Source organism: Trachymyrmex septentrionalis, unplaced genomic scaffold, assembly GCF_001594115.1.
Source record: "Trachymyrmex septentrionalis isolate Tsep2-gDNA-1 unplaced genomic scaffold, Tsep1.0 scaffold331, whole genome shotgun sequence".
NCBI lineage: Eukaryota > Metazoa > Arthropoda > Insecta > Hymenoptera > Formicidae > Trachymyrmex > Trachymyrmex septentrionalis.
In genome coordinates, this window is record NW_017305496.1 from 191,481 (window position 1) to 214,105 (window position 22,625).

Sequence of the window (22,625 nt, forward strand, 5' to 3'; positions counted from 1 at the left end):
GAGAGAGAGAGAGAAGAGTAATACTAGGTACTCACTTCTGAGAGTAACTATCACGAGTTACTCTCAAGAGCGTCTGACATATCTATCCGTTTGAGAGAGCCTATTGCGTCTCTAAAGAAGATAACTAATAGGGTGAATCACGCAACATGTACAAATCGTCGTACGGTGAATTGTATCTGAAACATCCCCTAAGTATTATGTGAGAATGTTTGGCTAAGCGATAACGTTAATGATAATAAGATCCGACGGAGGCTGCATGCTTTCGATAATCCCGTGACTCCTATCTCTAGGTCACGTTAAGTGATTAGTGTACTGTAATTGCGCTATATTCAAGATATGACTATCTACTTGTATATCTATAGTGGGGCCGCTTATTCCTTTGATATTTTGACAGATTTGTGTATTATCGTTCTTTTAAAATGTGAATCGATAAAATACGAATTTTATACATTCCATCCTTTAATTATATTCTCTCGATGGATATGTCTTGTAACTTTGTAAATCTATTACTTTACGGACAAGCGAATTCGCGTGTGCGAGGCATCCGTGTTTCTTCCATTTTTTTAATGGAAAAATAAAATAATTGAACTATTATCATTTGAGTATTATTTGTATAAACGAAAACATATATTTTTTTAAATATTACAAAGATATTTAACGATGTACAAGCACAAGCTTTATACGATAGGGCAGCATTAACGCACCAAATTGTACAAAGTTCGTTAAATGCGAAACGCTAAATATGATTTGTCTTGTATAAATACACGAGGATTTAGCTTGCCGGGAGGTTTTGAGGGAATTTAAACCCATAAAAAAGGGGACGGTAAATTTTCTTCTTATATACCGTTTATTCACTGACACACTTCTGGAATCCCGCAAGCCACCCCTAAATTCGACTATGCATACATCTCGCATTCAACATAAATACAGACTGAGAATCAGATAACGTGTTGAAGCGTTTGGGGAAAACAGTACAATCCTTCTCACTTCATTTCAAGAAATAAGAGATATCTTTGTAAAAACTTTCTTTTACATTTTTTTTTTATAACTTCTCGAAAATTGTTCCTTTGTTTTTTAAGTTTTTTATTTTTTTTATTATACTATATAACTTATTTATTATATATTTGCCGTTAACATTCTGTTACAAAATTCATTCTGCGTGATTTACAAGTAATGAATTTCTTCCATTCACTGAAAATTTATTTTTTCAAAATTATATCGCTATTTTGTCAAATAACTCACTTGATACTTCTTAAATGTATTACGAAATCTTTTGATTAAATAGAAAAGAATGTTCTGTTGTTAAAGTAATATTTTGATTATTCTCTCTAGATGTATAACTCAATGTATTATATAGACGAAAATATAAACAATAACTCTTCAGAATTACACTTATGAAGTTTTAATGATAAAAGAGGATATTTTAATTTGTAACTTTTTCTAGTTCTCCATTCCTTTCCATGTCAGTTTTTGGATGTCTCTAACGTTCTTTAAGAAAACACAATATGTTTCTTCATATTTCTCTCTCTCTCTCTCTCTCTCTCTCTCTCTCTCTCTCTCTCTTTCTCTCTAAGAATTGTAAATTTTTCTCGATTTGCAGCTTTTTCAATAAGATTTCCTATTTGCCAACTCACTAAGAGGATGAAAAACAATACACAGTTGGAAAAAATATATCGAATTTAATAGTAATTCAAATAAATAAAACTTGTCACTTTTCATATTTTCCTTTCACATAGTCACCCAAGTGGGAATTCATACGATAGACCAATATTGAGTCCTAACGAAGTACCAATCTCATGTCGAAAAATAAGTTTCGTATTTTTGTATTGGATTTATATTTAAAAAACAGATATGGTACTTGTCCAATGTATGGATCAGTATTGAATAGAGGTACTGATAGTACATTATTAGTACATTTTCGATATTGTGTCAACACTGAAATTATCCAAACCAGTGTGTTTGATATTAGTACATCGCCAGTATACTTACAGTATCATATTAGTACAAGTATTTAGTACAGTAACTCCGTACTGTACCTCATGTAACTCTTAACTATAGTTCGATATCATTATATTGTCGTCGCACGTATTATATATATGTAAAAAAAGTTACAGTAGGACAACATAACGATATTGAACTATTGTTAAGAGTTACATAATCGGGGTACTAATAATCACATGTAAATATAATCATCGTTTCAAACTGTATAAATTCTTATAATAAAATAAACTGCAAATTAATCTTGAAACTATATGACGAGAGAGAGAATTGAATCGATATTTATAACACGCTTCTATAATCTCATATTATATTAAGGTCCACTTAATCATGCTATTGTGGCGTTTAATTGCATATAACTTTTTTGCGAAACAACATTTTGCTTACATCTGTAACAATTACATAACAGATGTCAAGGCGATTGATATTCTTCTGTATACTGCAATAATTTTGTGCTGTCGATACGTCGAAATTCGCATAACGGCACTGTACCATTTAATAATTATTAATTAATAATCAAAATATTAAGATAAGGAGTTACATGTTCATTTTTCTTTCCTTTGGTCTGAGCATTAAAAGAAATTGAAAGCAAACGTAAGTTTTATTTGTCAGTGACGTTAGTTAACTTGTATTATAGAGGAGTTCTTTCTAGCATGATTACCCCTTATATTTTTATACAATAAAATCAAATAAAGAATATATTCATATAAAACTTGTATGTTCTAAACCTGATATATTGTAAAACTGTGGTTTGAAGAGAAATAAATAATGAAAAAATTAATTTTCGAAAAAAATTTTTTTCAAGGTCATGTGAAGATCATAATCATTTTTTAAACAAAATTATATGATTTTTATACATCATGTGATTCCTGTAATTATTCTGCATACAAAAGTAATAGGCAAAGATATAAACAAATTAATATGTTACGAAATATTTCAAAATAAGTAAGAACATATTTTTTATTCGATCCCCGCAAAATAAGTCATAAGTAACGATCACATCGGACAAGATAATAGTATAATAATTGAAAAATCCAAGTCGAAAAGAGTTTTGAGTTAACAAAAAACAAAAGTAACGAAAGATGCGAAACTGGTAGGTTCTTCAGATTATATCTGCATCTTGAGATCATTTTCGATGAAAGATTATTAGAGTATAAATTCCACTGTGTTTTTGAATGATATATTATATAAATGTTATCATTACTATCATCTTTTTGAGTTTAAGAGTATTTACTCATCTCATTGTCAATGGATTATCCTCATGATATTCTCGTTAATTCTAGGTTTAGTTGACAGGCAGTCAAGCAGATAAATGAAACGATCATTCATAAAATTGTGTTGTGATGTAAAAAATATCTACGTCATTGCATACAACTTGTTTCGTGTTAAAATCTTTCAAATGAAGAGAAAAAAGCAGATCTTTTAAAAAAATAAGAATAAAAGAAGAAGAAGGGGAGGGAAGGGCCTTACCAGGATTACTCATTCCTCGAACGAATAATTAGCGCCGATTATTTACACTCGAGGTAATAAACGGATGAACGGACGTGCTTCGGTGATCTTTAGAGATTAATATTTCGTTAACAATTGTGAAAACGCGTTATTTGTAGTGTCGTTACCATTACAAGTTACTTTTTTCAAATAGATAACGTTACATTTTCTTCTGAGTAACATTCATGGTAACGCAATTACATTTTTGGGATAACGGTAACGATTTCACTAGTTACTTTCATCGTTACTTTATTTCTAATTACGTAAAAGTTTAGTCGTAACTATAGCCTTAGAAAACAGAGATGAAACATTAACGGTCTGATTGTCTAAATCACGACACCTTTTTTTCATTGTATTCACAATTTATACCTATAGACTAATTCAGATATAAGTTTTACAGTATATTTAATTTCTTATAATAAAACTGTTTCTGTGTCATATCTTACAAATTAAATATACTATATGTATATAATGCAGATTACAAACAATATAATTTCTTTATTATAATATAATTTTATTTAGAGTATTCATGATGAGTTATTCGTATCTTGTTTCTTTTCTTCGAAATACTGCGTCTGGCTAAATAATTCTTTCTACCCTTTCTTTCTTTTTAAATATACAACTTTATAAATGTTTTTTAAAGATGTTAAATTATATATAAGAATTTATTCATAATTTTTATGTATTTGCAAAAATTATGGAAATTAACCCACATAAACAATAAACGAAAATTGTATATGTATTAAGCGTTAAACGTATAATTTAAAGATATCTTATTAAAAGTAATACACAAATTATATTTATTTAAGTGAAGATACAAGGTGTCCCATAATGCATTCGACAGAACTCGATAGAATAAGATAAAAAAGAATGTCCGACAAGCTTAAAAGAGAATTGCATTTGTTAAAATGCCACAGTTTTATGGTCTTTTATAATGAGTGACATGCAATTCTCTTTCTAAGCCAAATTCGAAGAATCTGCTGGATATTTTACGTAAAATACATTACATGTAAATAGAATTGGAATAAATTTCTTAGTTCATTTCTTATGGTTATATTTTTTGAAGATCCTTTTATTGTTTCCTGAAATATTTAAGGTCGAGAACAAAAGAATTGTTCACCTTCAGTTGCCTTCACGTACGGCATTGAGAAACTTAACCATTGAGAAATTGCCTACTAGTGTCTCTTCACTTGTGTTCTTTTCTCATTCTTTTAACTTTCTTTTTTGACGGTCTTCCCTTTATTAATTCTATCTACCCCTAAAAGATATTTATTTCCGGGAAGTAAGGGAGATCGGAGTCGGTTGGCAGTTTTTGATCAGTGATTTTTAGAAAAAAGTGGATGCTTGATTTTGAAATATGATATGATTTCGAAATACCTTATAATATGCATACATTCTTTAGAAAAAATATTACTCGTGAATTCATCATAGCGTAAAAGTTATTTAATTTAAAATGAATCTGCGAAAATATATGTAACTAGCTCCGTGTTCTAGATTGATTGTTATATGTTCTGGATTGGCAGTAACATATTTATTATGGACAACACATATTAAAAATACAATTTTTATTTTAATATCAGTTCTTAAATCAGTATTTAAAAACATCTATATGAAATATAACATATTCGTAAGTATATTCTCTAAAGATGTGTTCTCTAAAGATATTAAAATTAATTGTCATTTAACCTCGTCATCATTTCGGTCAATCTATCCCACATAGCCATTTTTAATAAGAGATCGTATTCACAAACTTTGTCACGATAATGATTAATTAATTGTAGCAAAGATCTTCTAAGACATGTCATTTTCTATGAATACAGGGATATCGCGATTAATAATACCAAAGATTTGTTAGTCAACAAAATAGGTGATAAGAAAAATTCACTCATCGATTTTATTTTTTTTTATCGTTATAAATAATATATACAATGCTTGTGGTGCAAATCATTTTGCACAAAAAATTAATACATCAACAATCTACAGAAGAAAAAAGAGATTTTTCTGCCATGATCCTGTTTGAGTTATAAATATTTTAACAATCAACGTACGACAATTAACCTCGGATCTCTCCTCACGCCAAAAAAATAGAATTTATAGCACAAATCTAAATTCTATCTCTGTCATCTATACGATTAGATGCAATATATATTTAATATCGCAGTACTTGCTAGAAATTTATTTATTTTAGTTAGCTAATTTTTCGTACACGGATAATTTTCGTTTCAACTAAAAGATCATTTTTTTCAGTGCTATTAATGTAAAATTCACACTGCGACGTCCGTATACGTTATAAGATCATATTGATCGTATCACTTCTAAGTTATTCGCATTGTGTACAATTTAGTGATTCGTACAATACAACATAAATGCTATATATTTTGGATACTATTTTATTTGTGCATTTTTGTCGTATTGTGTACAGAACAGAGATATCCTCGAATGTCTCTATCATATTCAATTAATTAACAACAGACTTGAAAAATTTGTCGTACGAAGCACTAAATCGTACACAATGCACGTTACTCGTTACAAGTAACGCGAATAAAAAGTAACGCATTATAATATATAACAAGATAACGATCAATAAAATAACAGCCGTAATAACAATCATAATAACGATTTGGTAATGAATTTTTTATGACGGTAATAGTAATATTAGAATTGGAAAAGTCATTCGTTACTTGTAACGGATTGAAAAAGTCATTCGCTATTGAAAAAAATAACTCCTTTTTCCATTAATTAAAAGTAACGCGTTACTTGCCAACCTTGTTTTGAAGAGCAGAATTTTCTTTTAAAACATAAAAAGCGATCTACACAAGACGGAGAACGCGAGTTGCAGGTTGCAAACAGCTTGTCGCATCAACCAATCTCGAAGCGTCATTTTAAAAATTGACGTATCGGATTGGCTATGTAGATCGAGATTTACAGATTTATATTTGTGCGTCTCTAATCTTCTCTTATTTTTATTATATCGTTTGATAGAGTAAATTCTAATATAATATGAAATAGGTTTAGTAGATACTAATAAGGTTAAATGAACGCATGGGTATATAAAATTGTGAAATTTACATTGTTTTCCGTTTTTCCGTGGATGACTGTGAAAGGAAAATATGAAAAGTGACAAGTTTTATTTATTTGAATTTATTATTAAATTCGATATATTTTTTCCAACTGTGTACTGTTTTTCATTCTCTTAGTAAGTTAGCAGTTGGCAAATCTTATTGAAAAAACCGCAAATCGAGAAAAATTTACAATTAGAGAGAGAGAGAGAGAGAGAGAGAGAGAGAGAGAGAGAGAGAGGGAGAGGGAGATGAGGACAGTGAGTGCTACTGCCAATAATGCGTTTAGACCAAGATAGATGGATTTGGGTCACGTGTACATACGGACCGTTGCGACCGAGACGTCTTTAGCACGACAATGCTTAACAGATTCGCGTTTACAGTATTGTTTATCTCATTAGGAATACGTTGACTGCGTGAAGAAGCGCCATTACCAGTGCGGAACAATAAACGCGTACAGAACAATCCGTATATATATATCACACCGATATTGTTTCTCCCTCTGACGTTTTACCTTACGAATTTAGCCCCGTACATTTTATTTGTTTAACTTACTTATTTTCTAAATTAGGAAAATGAGAAAATCTTAAAGGTGGCGTGAGGAATGACTAATTGCCTAATGATGGTCGCCAACAACTATTATTGACGAACAAAAAATTCTTTGCTATTATTAGAATTACAAAAAAAAATTAATAATTTCATGAATATAAAATATTAATTGTGGAATACTTTCGAGTATTCCGAATTTTCCTACCGCTCTCCTGCATATTCATTTGCCGGTTCTTCTCGACGGTTACGAAATCTTTTTCCTAAGAATTCTGACAACTACGAAATATCATCAATAAATTTCATCATCAATTAAAGTTGAATGTCAGCGCCGAATGTCAAATGTTGAAAATCGAAAATGTTTCTTTTCAAGGTATCAAGAATGTTTCAGAGATGGAACGTACAATTGTTTTACCTCTGTCTTCTATTTGAAAAAAAATGAGCTTATACTGTTTATACTGCTCTTTTTTCCGAACAACCGTTGAACGATTGGAATTTTGAATATAGAAAGTGGTCACGAGCGCGGGGCGGGCATTAAGAAAAACATAAAATGGCTGGAGGATCCTGCTTTTCTTGTCGTTTTTGTTGTCGTTCCGAAAGAAAAGGAAAAACAGGGAAACATCCTGAACGGAGAAGAGCAACAGAAGACGGACATTTGGGGACGGACATTATGAAAAATAAAGAGAAATAGTGGGGAATACGACGCTGCATATTGTTTGACGAAAGAGCCAGACTTAATGCCAGATTTTTCCGAGGCCACGGCAGAATGGATGTGGGTATAATGGAGCGCACCGTGCCTGGTGCGTGATAAAAACTGCCGATAGCGAGGGCGAGAGGAAAGGGAGGCGGATGGTAGGGCGGACAAAAAAAAAGGAAAAGGAAGAGAGAAAGAGAGAGAAAAGATCGGACGAAACGACGAGTCCGCCTCGGAACGCAAGACGAGGGGTTTTGATACGCGTTATTGAGTGCGCGCGAATTAAAGTTTCTTCGGCATCCTTCGTCTTTTTCGTCACGCAACGCGTGAACGTCGAAATCGCGCGTCTTTTCGCCTCGTGTTTCGCAAAATTATCGTCCGTATCTTCTCTTCCCTTCTCTCTCTCTCTCTCTCCCTCTGCCTCTCGCTTTCTTTCTCTCTGCGTCTCGAAGCGGCGCAGTACGTCGAGAAAATATCACGAAATATTAATCTCTGCGCAGCGCACATCGCGACGACCAGAGGCAAAGCATACACGCTGAGTTACACGTGTATCTTGTATGTTTGTCTTGAGATATTCTAATTTATAACGTCAAAGTGTTATAATATTTAAAAATTAATAATTAAAACATTCTTAGAAAGACTTTTAGAGTTCTAACAATAGCTTTAAAATTATCAGAGATGCTAATAAGTATTTACAATAGTAAAAGATTAGAAACAAGACTTAAGTTATTTAATAAGTATTTAATTTCGAAATTTATAAATAGCACTTATATGAATATTTTTTCTATAATATAACACCGTATAATTCAGTTTTGCTAAAATTTCTGGTAAAAAAAATTATTTTGTCTTTCGACAAACGACTATTGCTCTGTCAACGTGCATCCTGTGTGTATGTACACAATTATTTCGTATTATGCATAGGAAATCGGCAACCTTCATTCTTTCTACACCGCGTCGCGCTGCGACGTCAGTTCGGTCGGTTGGCTTTAATTTCGTTAATCAGGACGCGTTTCGATCGAACGAGCTTCGTGAGCGAAATGAAAGGAGAAAGGCATTCTCTTCCTAATCGCCATGCCTGCATCCGTGCGAAAAATCACGAAATTAAATGCCCATTAATGCCTATTTTCACAGATTTTTTTATCTGAAGAACATTGTTGAGAATATATGCCAAAATCTACAATAGATAAATATAGATTTTAACTACATCTCCCTAGGAAACAAAAAATTCAAACAGCACGTGGCCGAAATCTGTAGAGTTGTTGCATTCGAAAATGAAGAATAATCAAGTTTTAAAACAATGGGATTCATTTATGTAGCATGAGTTGTGAAACTGGCCCTAAGAAAAGCTAACAGGCGTCAACAGCCAGTCACAAATTTGCTCCATACGCGTACTCGTTGCTGCGATCATCTTTTCCCGTTTACGAGATTCGCGCCTGCATTACTTTAATCCGTACGAGCCATAAATAATACGAAGAAATAAAGATACAACTATACGACTTACAAATAATTATACAAATTAAACAAAATATATCATAAAATTCAACAAAATTATAATTATCTCAGAAAAACTTACAATTGATAAATTTATTTATATATCATTTTATGTATAGTTAATTCTCGAATATCGAGAGAACTCTTTATATCAGGAAATCCGAATTTTCAGCTGACTTCCAAAAATTTTTTTTAACGACGGACATCCTTCTCGTGAAGGATTATCCCTAGCGCGGGATTTGATAAATAATAAAGTTTAATAATTAAATTTTGGCATTGCTAAAAAATGCAATGAGAAGCTTATTATTGTGACCAGATTAGCGTTGGTCGGATAAATTCGTTTTGATAGAGAAATGCATTGGTATATTTAAATAGGAGCTTAACCGGAAACATACATGAATTGTTCCGCTGAATATCGAATTTAGATATCAAAGTCCAATTTGGAGATCTACGTTTTCGTATTTAACGAACTCATGAAATCACTGCCGCGGCTCCACGAAGCCGATCGAACGGAGCCGTTTATTCTGAGAATGGCATTAATCCAACGGCGAAACATTGTGCACGGCGATTTACATACTCCATGAAATACAACGAACTAACCGACGTATCTATTTTAACAGCGTTTCAATGATATCGTTTCTCCTAAACTTAATATTTAGTTGGGAGCTTCATGTTTTTTTTTTTTTTTTTGTCAGAACGGCATCGGATATAAAATTTTTATATGTGACATTATATGATACAAATTAGTACAAAATGGATATTGAAAAATTGAACAGGTTTGATTTTGCTTATTTAATCCTGCTGGCTTATTCGAGATAAAATTAGAATAGATGTACATGAAACAGCGTAAAGGTAAAATTTATTTTTTATTTATATATTTTATATTTAAGAAGTAAAATATAGATTAGGGTTAGCACAAAACTGGAACTCGGGAAAATAAGGGAAATTGAAAGAACGGTCGGGAAAATCAGAGGAAAGTAAAGGAATTTTGCAAAATTTTCTGGAACATAAAAATTCTTGACCTTTAGAAAGTTCAATATGCGTATATCGCAGCTACAATACACGCAGTTTTGAAATACTACCGGTTTAACAACTAAAAAGCGTTAATTTACATTGCGGATGTTAAAAAATTAATCTCTTGACAAAATACTTCACGGTTTCTCAAATCAGGAGAAAAATACAAAAGAGCGTCAAGGAAAATCGTGAAATGTTGTCTAGAAATCAGGGAAAAGATATGTAGCTTTTTAGAAAACGGTTTGTGAAAATTCCGTAGATAATGTGGGAGTTGGAATAGTTCCACTACTTTCCTCCAAATTTTATCTACTCGTTCTATATCAGAATATTAGAAGCAAGGAGGCACTTTTAACCGTTATTTGCGCGGAAAAAGGAAAGGAAAAGAAAAATCATTTATTTCCATCTTCCAAATCGCGGCACGCCAATGTGCGACGAGTAGAAATCGCAAGCGGAACTACAGTGTAATCTTGCGCGTCGCTGCCTCTAATCGCGATTACGTCACGCGCATGACGCGAAGTTAGCCGCGTCGCGCTCGCCACGAAGAGAAGCGCGCGCGCGCGGTTTTAATGTACCGTCGTTTCGCAAGCGGAAAGATCGGCGCGTCACGGCTTAACCTTACCCATTAACATATCGGTACCGACCCGCGAAGTCCCCACACGCCGAAAGGACGCGAGTTTCTCGCCTTCTCGCCGTTTCGAGGTCTTTCGCGGTCGCGGGCTGCACGCTGCCCACGTCACCACAGAAATGTCCCCGATCCCGCACACAAATTCCAGCTGACAACAGCAGCTGAAATACTGCATTCTTCTCGTTATCTCTAATCTCTCAGTGTGTGAAAATGCGTTTGGAAAAAAGAAATCGGAAGGAATCTCTCGACCGTTTTTGGAGAAATTGATATATATCGGCATGTCGGAAGGATAGTTTCCCTTTACGTTTTCAGATCGCATTCGTGAACACACGTGTAACGTCCGATTTAACGTTCATTTACGCAAGACCGATGGTCATTTCGATCAGTTCAATTTCTCGCGGCAGAGGAGATACGATTAACGATCGATTTTACGCGTCTTTCCGGTATTAGCGAGCGAGTATTAGTAGCGAGAGTAATTAGAGCCAACCTTAATTCCGTATAAATATTGTACGCTTAATGCACCGTTGACCAAGAATTATCTACGCGGCCTGTTTGGCCACTCAGGGCTAAGCGGCTTACCGTTCGTCAAATTTTGCGTTACTTGCCGGACGCTACTTGCCGTTATCGCGGCAACGGTAGTACAAGCTCCGACAAGCTGCGAGAATCGAGAACATCTCAGGAAGACGGAGAGAGGGAGAGAGAGAGAGAGAGAGAGAGAGAAGTTTGAAAACAATCTCAAGTTACTTTTTATCGCCCTATCGCCCTATCGCCCTTTCCTTTCCTTTTTCAGAAAGTATGACTAAAGAACTTATCAAGTAAAACAGAAAACAGAAAACAGAAGATATATTCTTTTTTCGTTCTTTTTTCCTTCGTTTTAGTCTTTATTATATATTCAGACTCAAGTACACGCAATTATTTTTACGTAATTAATAATAAAACATGATAATTAACCGAGTTAAATAAGAGATAATAAAAGTATTGGGTCGTCCGGATGATCGGCGAGGAAGATGTAACAATTATTTTCTTACGCGCGGATAGAATCCTCTCATCGTACGCGTATTTCGTTTCCCCGACATGTTTCCAAACAACTAACGATGAAGAATCAGAACACGCATTTCTGTAGAAAGTAAAATAAAGGTCACGCCGTGACGAAAATATGTCGAGATAGAGATAGCCGTCAGCTATTAATGCTAGTCTGAGACTCAATTAATGTCAATTAATACGCTGGTCTACTCGCTAACCACCGACTAAGCCACTTGCAATTTCAATTAGCGCACTCCTAATTAGACTTTTAGTCTTCTACCGGATGACGCAAATAGATCAGGACACGGTAGTAGAGTACTAACACATCGGTCAATAAGTCCCCGATCTAGCAAAGAAAACACAAGTGTTACATAAAAATTCCTTTCCTTTTTAGGAATTAGTTTCCTTTTAAGGCAATACAATCAGTCCAACGCCTTTCCAAACGTTCGATGCCGGTTTTGTAGAACGATTTTGGCTGACCCTCAAAATACGCATCAGTTTAACCATCGTTGCCATCGACTTGTAACACGGTGCATTGCATGAAAAACCAAATTAGCGTCACTAAAGCTTCAATAACTCACACAATAATGATCCGAATGACATATACATTTGACAGTACGCCTAAAAGGGTCTGTTCTTTCGAACCACTATGTACTTTTTGTGTTAGTGGCGCTCTTTATGTGTCAGACCGGGGACTTATTGACCGATGTGTTATGATTTTATTCGCATTTGAACTCCGCTCAAATCCGATCTTCCAAATTCTCGGTCTTTAACGGCCGTAACGAATCGTTGGAGTGAGGTTTGACAGGAGGGTCGCCAACACCGACCACCGAAATAAATTTTTAGCTCAAACCAGAAACTTTTCAGCAGGAACACTTCTGCCAAACGGAAACCGTGACCGTGCATAATCCCCTCGGAACTATATGCTAACTGTAGCGTGCTGTCCTAAATTTATCCGCAATTAATCGCAAGGGCCTGCGGGAACCTAGTTAACAAAATCAACAAAGAATTACAGAACGTGTACCACATCGATTTTCCCTCTCTCTCTCTCTCTCTCTCTCTCTCTCTCTCTCTCTCTCCCTCTCCCTCTCTCTCTTTCCAATCATCCTCATTACAACGCGGTTGATTGAGCATAATCGAAACGACGGGGGAAACCGATATTTTCTGCAACAATATTTTTTCGCGGAAGCGGGCAAGAGTGTGTCGTGCGCCAGGCATTCGGATGCCTCCGATAAACGAAGTTAAGAGAGACCGAAGAAATGAGAATAAAACGTATAATATCCTATATGTTCGCCCATTCGGGCTTAATACACATAACGAGCCCGCGCGCGATTCGTCCGTGGGCTCTCTCCTCGCTCCTTTCGTTCACTCGCTAATTCTTCGCTCGCAAAAGCAGTTAGCGATGCGACGGGGCTACCCCGCGCTCGCGATTGCGCGCACGCACGCACGCACGCATGCACGCTCTCTTATATACAGACGTGTGCGTGCACGCGTGCAGACAAGCAGGCACAAGCAGGAGGCAGGCAGTCAGGCAAGCAAACGTCGGGGGGGGAGGGGGGGAGCGAGAGAGAAGAGGGCGAACGAGCAGGCCGCGGCGGACGCATATGCCGCACAAACACGCACCAACACGCTCGCATCCTCGCGGGTCCGAGAGCACGTTCAGCACGCACGCAACCTCGCGTCGACCGAACTTGCCCAAGAGAGCCTCGTAGTCGCGTCGTCGTTCGATGAACACGCGCGCGCTCGCGCACGCACGCAGACACACGCACGCACGCACGCACGCACGCACGCTCGCGAGAGAGTGCGAAATAACGCGAGGTGATGGCAGAGGACAAAGGCTCCGCGCGACGTGGGTACTAGGAGCTCTAGACGGGAATCCGTGAGCGCGGGACCGTGAGGGGAAACCGGAGGGGGAGAGGGAGAGGGGAACACACTATACAGGCAGGCAGGCAGGCGGCGGCGGTCGCGATGGGAAGAGAGGAGACGGTCGTGGGGGCTCCTTCTCCCTCGGATCAGGCAGCGTCCAAAGGGGGAAATCGGTAGATAGGAGACGAGGGGGAACGCGCGAACGCGCGGCGGCGAACGAATGAACGAACCCGCGGGTTCCTCGCCTCGTTCGCTTTACCACGTCACACGCCGCGGCCGACCGTCCGTTCGGCTCGGTGTGAGTCACGCATCGCGGGCTTCCTGCTAGGCTTTCGTCGCACCCGCGCTTTGCCGCTCTTGCCCTCTCTTTCACCCTCGCATTCATCTGGCCGTTGCCGGTATTGTCGCTCTTTGTTGTCCAGCGACTCTCTGTCTGGCCCTTAAAAGTTCTTTTCCTTTTGTCTCGTAATCGATTATGTCAAGCTAAGGTCACGAAGATTTCTAACAATCATCCGACATATCATTTGTTAACAATTGTCGTCCTCGAAAGTTAAGCAATTCGAAAATCTATAATGGAAATTACAATAGCGATCTTCTCTCCCGGGCTTACAAAAACTAAGGCATTGCAATACTTACAATACTTTCGTACTACCTAAATATAATGAAAATAAAATTTGTCTCTTTGATCTTTCTTCACACCGCAGAACAATCTGTACCTTCAAACGATACGTTGCAACACACCTACGAGTAGCCAGAATTCAAAGTTATAAAAACGGATTCCAACCCATTTGGTTTTGAAAGGAAAAAAAAAAATAACTGCCGGAAGTGAGAGTTTTTACTAATGATTTATCAGCTGAATTTTCTTTTGCATATTGTTCTTTAGAAAGTCACCTTCAAACGGCCTCACCATCATTCAACGTGAGCAATAGACGTGGAATGGAGGTTTAGAATAAGTAGATTTTTTATGTCCCGGATCGAATCGTTTCTTGTCGTTGTTTTCGAAGGAAAGTACGGTATAACAATTTCTTCTCCCGTCGAGGATCGATCGCTGGCAGTTTGCGCGCGAATTAGTCCAATCGTGAACAACCAAGTTCCCGTCTCTCTATCTCTCTCTCTCTCAATCTCTCTCTCTCTCTCTCTCTCTCTCTCTCTCTGTCTCTCTCTCTCTCTCTGCTTCCGCCGCGGATGTCGACGACCTCTTTTGTTGCATCTGCTCGCGGCATGTGTTTCGCGGCTCGTCGCGAGCGATAACGTTTCGCGCTTCCCGCTGCGCGATTCCCCGTAAAAAGTATTCGGCGTGTCACGTCGTAACGCGTCAGCCTCTCGGCGTCGGCCGATGTATTTTAACAAGAGCAGCACGGTTCGAATAACGCTCTCGGTATATATATATATTACAGCTCGTCTGCAAGACTAATAAACGCGCTCGCATGGAATCAATCCTTAATTTAAGGTCCGCGCGGTACTTGCTGCCTTTGTACATAAAGCGAAGTTCAAATCGATGCCGCGTGCGACCCCTTGGGGTTATAGTCTTCGATATTAATTGGCACATGGCGGCGGGCCGTGCGAGAGCGAGCCGTTAGCACACACGACGTAAAATATCGCGGGGCGAATTCCATTTCGACGATCCATCGTTGCGATAGCCTTTTCGCTAGAAGGTACGTGAAATATTACTGAAAACGCGTCGATCGCCCTCTCCGCTTCAAGATCCACATACAAACGTCGATCGCGCATGCTTCCTTCCCTTTTCGATAATTACCGCGCCGCACTCGATAATCCGATCCGCGCGCGGCATCGCTTTATTACTTTACCAATAAGCAACCGATTCGTACCATCCGAATTCCCGATAAAATTCCTCGCAAGCTCTCTCTCTCTCTCTCTCTCTATGTGTGTGTGTGTGTGTGTGTGTGTGTAATAACATAATACGTGCGCGGTTACGCACGGGAAACCGGTAGCGAGTAGCGTCGCGAGTAGTCTCTATTCCCAGATATGCAAGAAATTAATGCGCAAACGGCCGCCGCGCACCACTCGTATTCTCCCTCGTTCTCGAGTTCTCGTTCCCCTGCGCGTCGTCCATCGATCAAACACGCACGATCCGCGTGCGTAAAACCGTGGCGTGCGAGAGAGAGAGCACGAATATATAAGAGGCATCCGCGATACTTCGCTGCTATCCGCAGCATCGATTCTTAACTGTCGATAGCCGAGCGTGATTGTTTCTCGTGATTGTTTCTCTGTTTTTCATTCTTCCTATGATGTCGGCATGTTATGTATGTACGCAGCAGCGTGTTCGGCGTACATATTACATGTCGAGAGTAAAGACAATAAAATGATACACGCAATATTATACGTAAAATCGAAGGCGAGCGCTAGTTCTTATTTACTAGTGATTCAAATCTTTTAATAATAAATTGAATATAAATCATAATCGTTTCGAAACTGTTGTGAAGTCATTTTCAATATATGTTAAATAATATATTACAAATCTTGAAAAATTATCAATCTAGAGGAATATATAAAATCAATCTTTTTTTAACGGCAGATTTCGCCAACAACAGTATAAACCGATGATACTTGACTGTACATGTTGCAATTTTTTTATTCCTCTAGTTAGAACACAATATTCTAAAAACAAAAGTTTTAATATTACGATAATGCTTGTGAATAAATATTTATTAAATATAAACACATATTTTGATACGAGAAAACATTCATTTGATTTAACAATCATTCTTTTCAATGAACAAACATTTATTTATAGCAAGTAAACGTTTAGTTGGCAGTATTGAATAAAATTATTTATTAAAATTGACTATTTTCTTTCCTCAGTGCATAGAACACAATTTTAATTAGTTTGTAATTTATTCTTGGAGTAAAAAGAAAATAAATTCGTATGTTTACACATAAAAATTATAATATTTTCTAATAGCACAGAAATGTTCTAAGAACGTTTAATAAAATCAATCTTTTTTTAACGGAAGATTTCGTTAACAAAACCGATGTCCAAACCGATGATACACGATTGTACATGTTGCAATTTGTTTATTCTTCTAGTTAGAACACAATATTCTAAAAACAAAAGTTTTAATATTACGTTAGTGTTTGTGAATAAATATTTATTAAATATAAACACATATTTTGATACGAGAAAACATTCATTTGATTTAACAATCATTCTTTTCAATGAACAAACATTTATTTATAGCAAGTAAACGTTTAGTTGGCAGTATTGAATAAAATTATTTATTAAAATTGACTATTTTCTTTCCTCAGTGCATAGAACACAATTTTAATTAGTTTGTAATTTATTCTTGGAGTAAAAAGAAAATAAATTCGTATGTTTACACATAAAAATTATAATATTTTCTAATAGCACAGAAATGTTCTAAGAACGTTTAATAAAATCAATCTTTTTTTAACGGAAGATTTCGTTAACAAAACCGATGTCCAAACCGATGATACACGATTGTACATGTTGCAATTTGTTTATTCTTCTAGTTAGAACACAATATTCTAAAAACAAAAGTTTTAATATTACGTTAGTGTTTGTGAATAAATATTTATTAAATATAAACACATATTTTGATACGAGAAAACATTCATTTGATTTAACAATCATTCTTTTCAATGAACAAACATTTATTTATAGCAAGTAAACGTTTAGTTGGCAGTATTGAATAAAATTATTTATTAAAATTGACTATTTTCTTTCCTCAGTGCATAGAACACAATTTTAATTAGTTTGTAATTTATTCTTGGAGTAAAAAGAAAATAAGTTCGTATGTTTACACATAAAAATTATAATATTTTCTAATAGCACAGAAATATTCTAAGAACGTTTAATAAAATCAATCTTTTTTTAACGAAAGATTTCGTTAACAAAACTGATGTCCAAACCGATGATACACGATTGTACATGTTGCAATTTGTTTATTCTTCTAGTTAGAACACAATATTCTAAAAATAAAAATTGTAACATTACATTAGTGTTTATTATTTGACCGGAACTTTTATCAAATTGATGACTACGTTAGAGAAAGAAACTGTCATTTGATTTATTAAGGATGTTCCGAGGAGCAATATTCATCTGAAATTGGGCAAAAGCGATATTTTTGCGTACAAATGAGTACATGAGTAGTTACATGGGAAACTTACTACCTATCGATACATTGATACGTATACCTGCTCCTCGAGGAATTATCAAGAATGATACTTGAATATTACGCGATATTAGTAATTGATAAAAGAAAAAAGAACTCCAAGTACCAAGACGTACGCGTATCAGTATCTGATAAAATCTGAACGTCACTGGACGCGCTGGGATATACTTTCGCGAAAGTATGCCGTCGAATATTAGGTTCGCGCGAATGAATTATAACGGTTCGGCTCGCTTCGGTCTCCGCTACCGACTCGCTGTCGTTCGAGCGCGACATATCCGGAACGAGAGAGAAACGACGGAGCGAGGCGAACCCGCGGGGCCCACACCACGTATCTCCCCCGCCTTTGTGTGTACGACCGTTGTACGCGTACGAAGGCGCAAAGGAGAGAGAAGGAGAGAGAAGGGAAAGGAAGCGAGAAGCCGCGTATCTGGGCCCCTCGCGCCAGACGATCGACGATCGCGGTGGCATGCGGGTCCCGCGACCAAGATCACGAGAGAGGTGTCGCATGCACGCCGGTGCTGGCCAGCTGCCGTTCTCACCGAACGAGCGCTCACGGTGTCGTCATTATCGTCACGGCGTGGCCGTTGTACTCATCCTCATCCTCATCCTCATCATCATCGTATATTCGCATATTGTTATAGAGTCATCACACACAGTGTGTCTTTGTCATCGTCGCTGCTACCTTCGTCCATCCAATGATTTCCATCATTGTCCCCTGCTATCGCTGTATCGTATCTCGTAATCGTCATCGTCGTCGTCGTCATATATTCTCAGCTATTACATAAGCGTCATAATCATCGTAATCTTCCCATCGTCGTCGTCGTCGTCGTCGTCGTCATCGATATTTACTTCTTTCACCTTCTTGCACCTTATTAACATGCTGCCGCGAAACATGCGTTTCGCCGTCGACGTGGCATCGCCGCTTATGCCTTTTTCCCGCCGGTTAGACATGGATGCGGCAACGTTGCCTGCCACGACACGCCACGCTTGGGTAGTATATGTTAGGTTACTGCTGGCTTCGGGAGAGCACGCACACGTACACATGGTACAGGACGTGCCGAGCCGATGACACAGACGTAGCCGACGCATCGGGACGTGTATGTGTGTGAAAGGTTTTTGGGCTTGCTCCCTTAGGGATTTTGCCTGTTTTTCCGCAAAACCGAACGGTTGCCGAACGCAACCCAATCCTAAGATCGACTCAACACAAATGCAGGCCTTCCACTTTGGCGGAAGGGTCTGCGACAGACGACATGTATGGCGACAACGGACGTCCTGCTGCTCATTGCACCCGCTTTTCCTCGTTCGCTTCTCATTCCTAATGTCTAAGGGATGTCTAAGGCCCAGGCTCATGAATAATCTCATTCTATAGTAGTGTGCGACGACCATCATCCTTCGAAGCACCATCATTCGGCATCACGGTGATGCCGTGAACGTTTTCCGTTCGTTTTTGCTACGCTCGCAATTTGGAGGGCCGAACGCGATTATGCGAGGGCAATCGCGCGACCGAGCGCGGCCCGGCACAGCGATAAGTTATCAACGTCGGGAGATTAAGTACCGATACGCCGATAAGCACCGGCACAAAAGAACATGCCCGCGAACGATCTCTATCGAGTCCAATCTGGCCGTTCGTAGATCGATCGTGTATCGCTGGGCGATTTGCCGTGGCGTTAAATCGTCGCCACGAATATCGCTCTGAAAACTATGACTATATCTCCCGGAATTGCTGATGTATTTTTATGTATATAAATAAAAGTAAAGCTCCTCCAAGGCCAACTTTGTCATCTTTTAGGTCGAAACGGATTGTCGTGTATCGCGTGAAATCGATGACGATATGAGTAAAAGCACACGAGAATACATAAACGGTAAATTAATGGCGAAGAAGGTATTAATGAGCCAGGTAATGATGTTGGTTAGAAATTAAAATTATTATATTGAATTATAAATGTTGCACATACGGTTTACAATATTAAATCTATGGCTATAATAAAAAGTCACTCATTAGCTAAAATACATTTCGTTTGTTTCACATAATAGGTGCGACATAATATTAGGTTAAGTAAAAAGTTATCGCGTTTTTTTAAAAGACATCTATCAGTAAAAACCGCAATTACTTTCTTACCAACAATATAAATATATCTCGATAGAGTAAAGTTTCAGCTTTAAAAATCTCTTTTTTAAATTATACGATACGACAATTTTTAATGGAGTTATGAGCAATTAAAGTCAAAATAATTCTTTTATTTAATCCGCGATAACTCAGTAATCAAAAGTCGTAGGAATATTTAAAAAAAACGATTTTGTAGGGAAGGTATCAAGCTTTCACGATAGGTAATCGAAAATTTTCTCAAATTCGTTTTGGACACGTTACAAATCCACAAAGTGAGAAGACAATTTTTCGTCTTTTTTAGCTCGTAGTTTTTGGTATGTAAAAATTACCAATTATAAAACATCAATATTATATAAACTTAAAAAATGTGATAAGCTTTTAAAAGTAGAGATTTCAAGCTTTAAAACCCTTTTTTTAAATTTGAATTTTATTCATTATTGACGAAGATATTGTATATACAACTTTGAGCTAAAAAATACGCGATGACTTTTTACTCAACCTAATATTATACGATAATTATTTCTGATTAGTTTGTAGACATAGTTGAATGAATTTTTTCATGGTTCATACATTAGGACATTTGTTCATACATTAGGAGACTTGTGAAGAGCTTTACAATATTGAGCAATCAATCACGTTAAAGCGAGTATGAACTATCTGTATTGTGATTGGCTAAATTAGAACCGGAAATCCACAGTATGGTTATGGTTGTAAACTGACGATTAAAGTTACAATGAATTTTTCAATTTATGTTCTCCTGAAATCGGTCTGTAGCTCATTACTCTTTTTTATTACTTATTTAACTTTTTCATTCTCGAAGCTATTCAGACACTTATATTTTAAGGAGTAAAACATAAAGAATAATCAAATTGACCAATCACAATTGAGACCGTAAATCCTGTAAAGCACAAGGTCTATAGGTAATCCTTAAAAAATTAACGATCGATTTATAATCGATTATTCTCTTCACATCCGACCAAGTTTAGTATTTTACTTAAAACTCATTACATTTATTATATTTTCGAATTAAGACATAACACAAACTGCAACAGATCTAAAATGCTTATGTTTTACTGCATAAGTTTTTTTTATACGCCATGTCTTTTTATCTACTTGACTTTTTAATATTTAATGTTTATATTTACTCATCTATAGACACTGCTGTTCTTTAATCAATATCGATTTTCTAGATTTTTTTCCCTCTAATCGTAAACATGAATTAAATTGTAAAATAAATAGCGATAAATAAAGGGCAAAGTAAGAGTCAGTGCATTTCTTTAAAAAAGTTCATACGATTAAAAGAATAAATTACAAATACAGAAAAAAATGAAAAAGAAAGAAAGATGTACGATAAGAAATAATACAGGTGAAAATAAAATACAATATTATTTAAATTTCGGCTATCGGATTGAGCCCCCTTCGGACATTAAAACACATTGGAATAAACAGTATTAACAAAATAATTATCGCAAATGTTCACAAATTATGATTATACGCAGTTCGGTCGAGTCTCGATATAGAACTCGACATTATTCACATACGATTGAACGGTGAAAAATGTGTCGTATCTCTTAGAAAAGTTCAAAAAACACGTGTAAATTATTAAAATATAAAGATGAATGGAACGCAGACGTGTGAAAAGCGGACATTGCGTATCGACTAAAAGTGTACGCTCGCTGTGATACGGATCACCACGAACCGAATTGTAAAAAGTACAAGTAATTATAGCTCTCCTAAAAGTATATATCCTAAAGAGAAAAAAGAAAAAAAAAATCAGTATTATGGACTCGTAATATCACGGAGGATTAAGAAACTAGTACATAGGCGTTGTTCAAATTCTACATTATTGGTCACGACAGTGCTTCGATGTATACGTGTGTTTTAAGGTGATAATTTTTTTTTGTAATGCACGATATACCACCGAATATCGCATTACGTGCTCGCTTGGCGAGATAGTGACGAGCACATTGGCCCATATCTCTCATACGCACGGCACTCGTATCGGCATCGAGCGCATAATCGCTCCTCGCGCCTTCCACCTCGAGGAATCGAACGGCTGAGGCTCCGAGAGAGAGAGAGAGAGAGAGAGAGATTAGCGATGGACGACTAGGTGGACCGGTAAAGCCGCGCAGCGCAGATAACAGGCGGCGTTCTCGAAAGCGCGTTTTGAAACCCGAGACCGTTACGATTGTTTACGGGCGAGCGAGCAGCGAGGATTCCATCGTAGCGAGCGCGCGAGTTAAATCGGCCGCGGGTTTGAAACGCTCGCTGCGTCGCATGTATCGCTGACTCGCTCGCGCATCCGTCCGCGCGAGAGGAAGGCGGTAACGATAAGAAAACAACGGCGAAGGGGAGCACGAGGGGGAACGGTGCGCTCGCGCGCGCAAGAGGGCGAGAGAGAGAGAGAGAGGGAGGGAAACAGCGGCAGAGAAAAAGCGAAAAAGAGCCACTATTATTCGACACACACTGCGGGGATCAGGGGGACAGGTCCCCTCAAGCGCAACGAATGAGAGCGAGAAAGAGAAAAGAGGAAGAACGGGGGGGGGGGGGGCGGGGGGGG

The 22,625-nt window shown here is 37.3% G+C and overlaps 1 protein-coding gene across 1 annotated transcript in view; it reads right to left on the minus strand.

The window, feature by feature from the left end:
- LOC108750192 (dynein regulatory complex subunit 7-like) overlaps window positions 1-18,589 on the minus strand; it is an 83,113-nt gene extending 64,524 nt beyond the window's left edge. The window contains exon 1 of the mRNA XM_018489499.1: window positions 18,533-18,589. Coding sequence (XP_018345001.1) covers window positions 18,533-18,589 — 57 coding nt within the window. The remainder of the gene's footprint in view (window positions 1-18,532) is intronic.
- Between the last annotated feature and the right edge of the window lie 4,036 nt (window positions 18,590-22,625).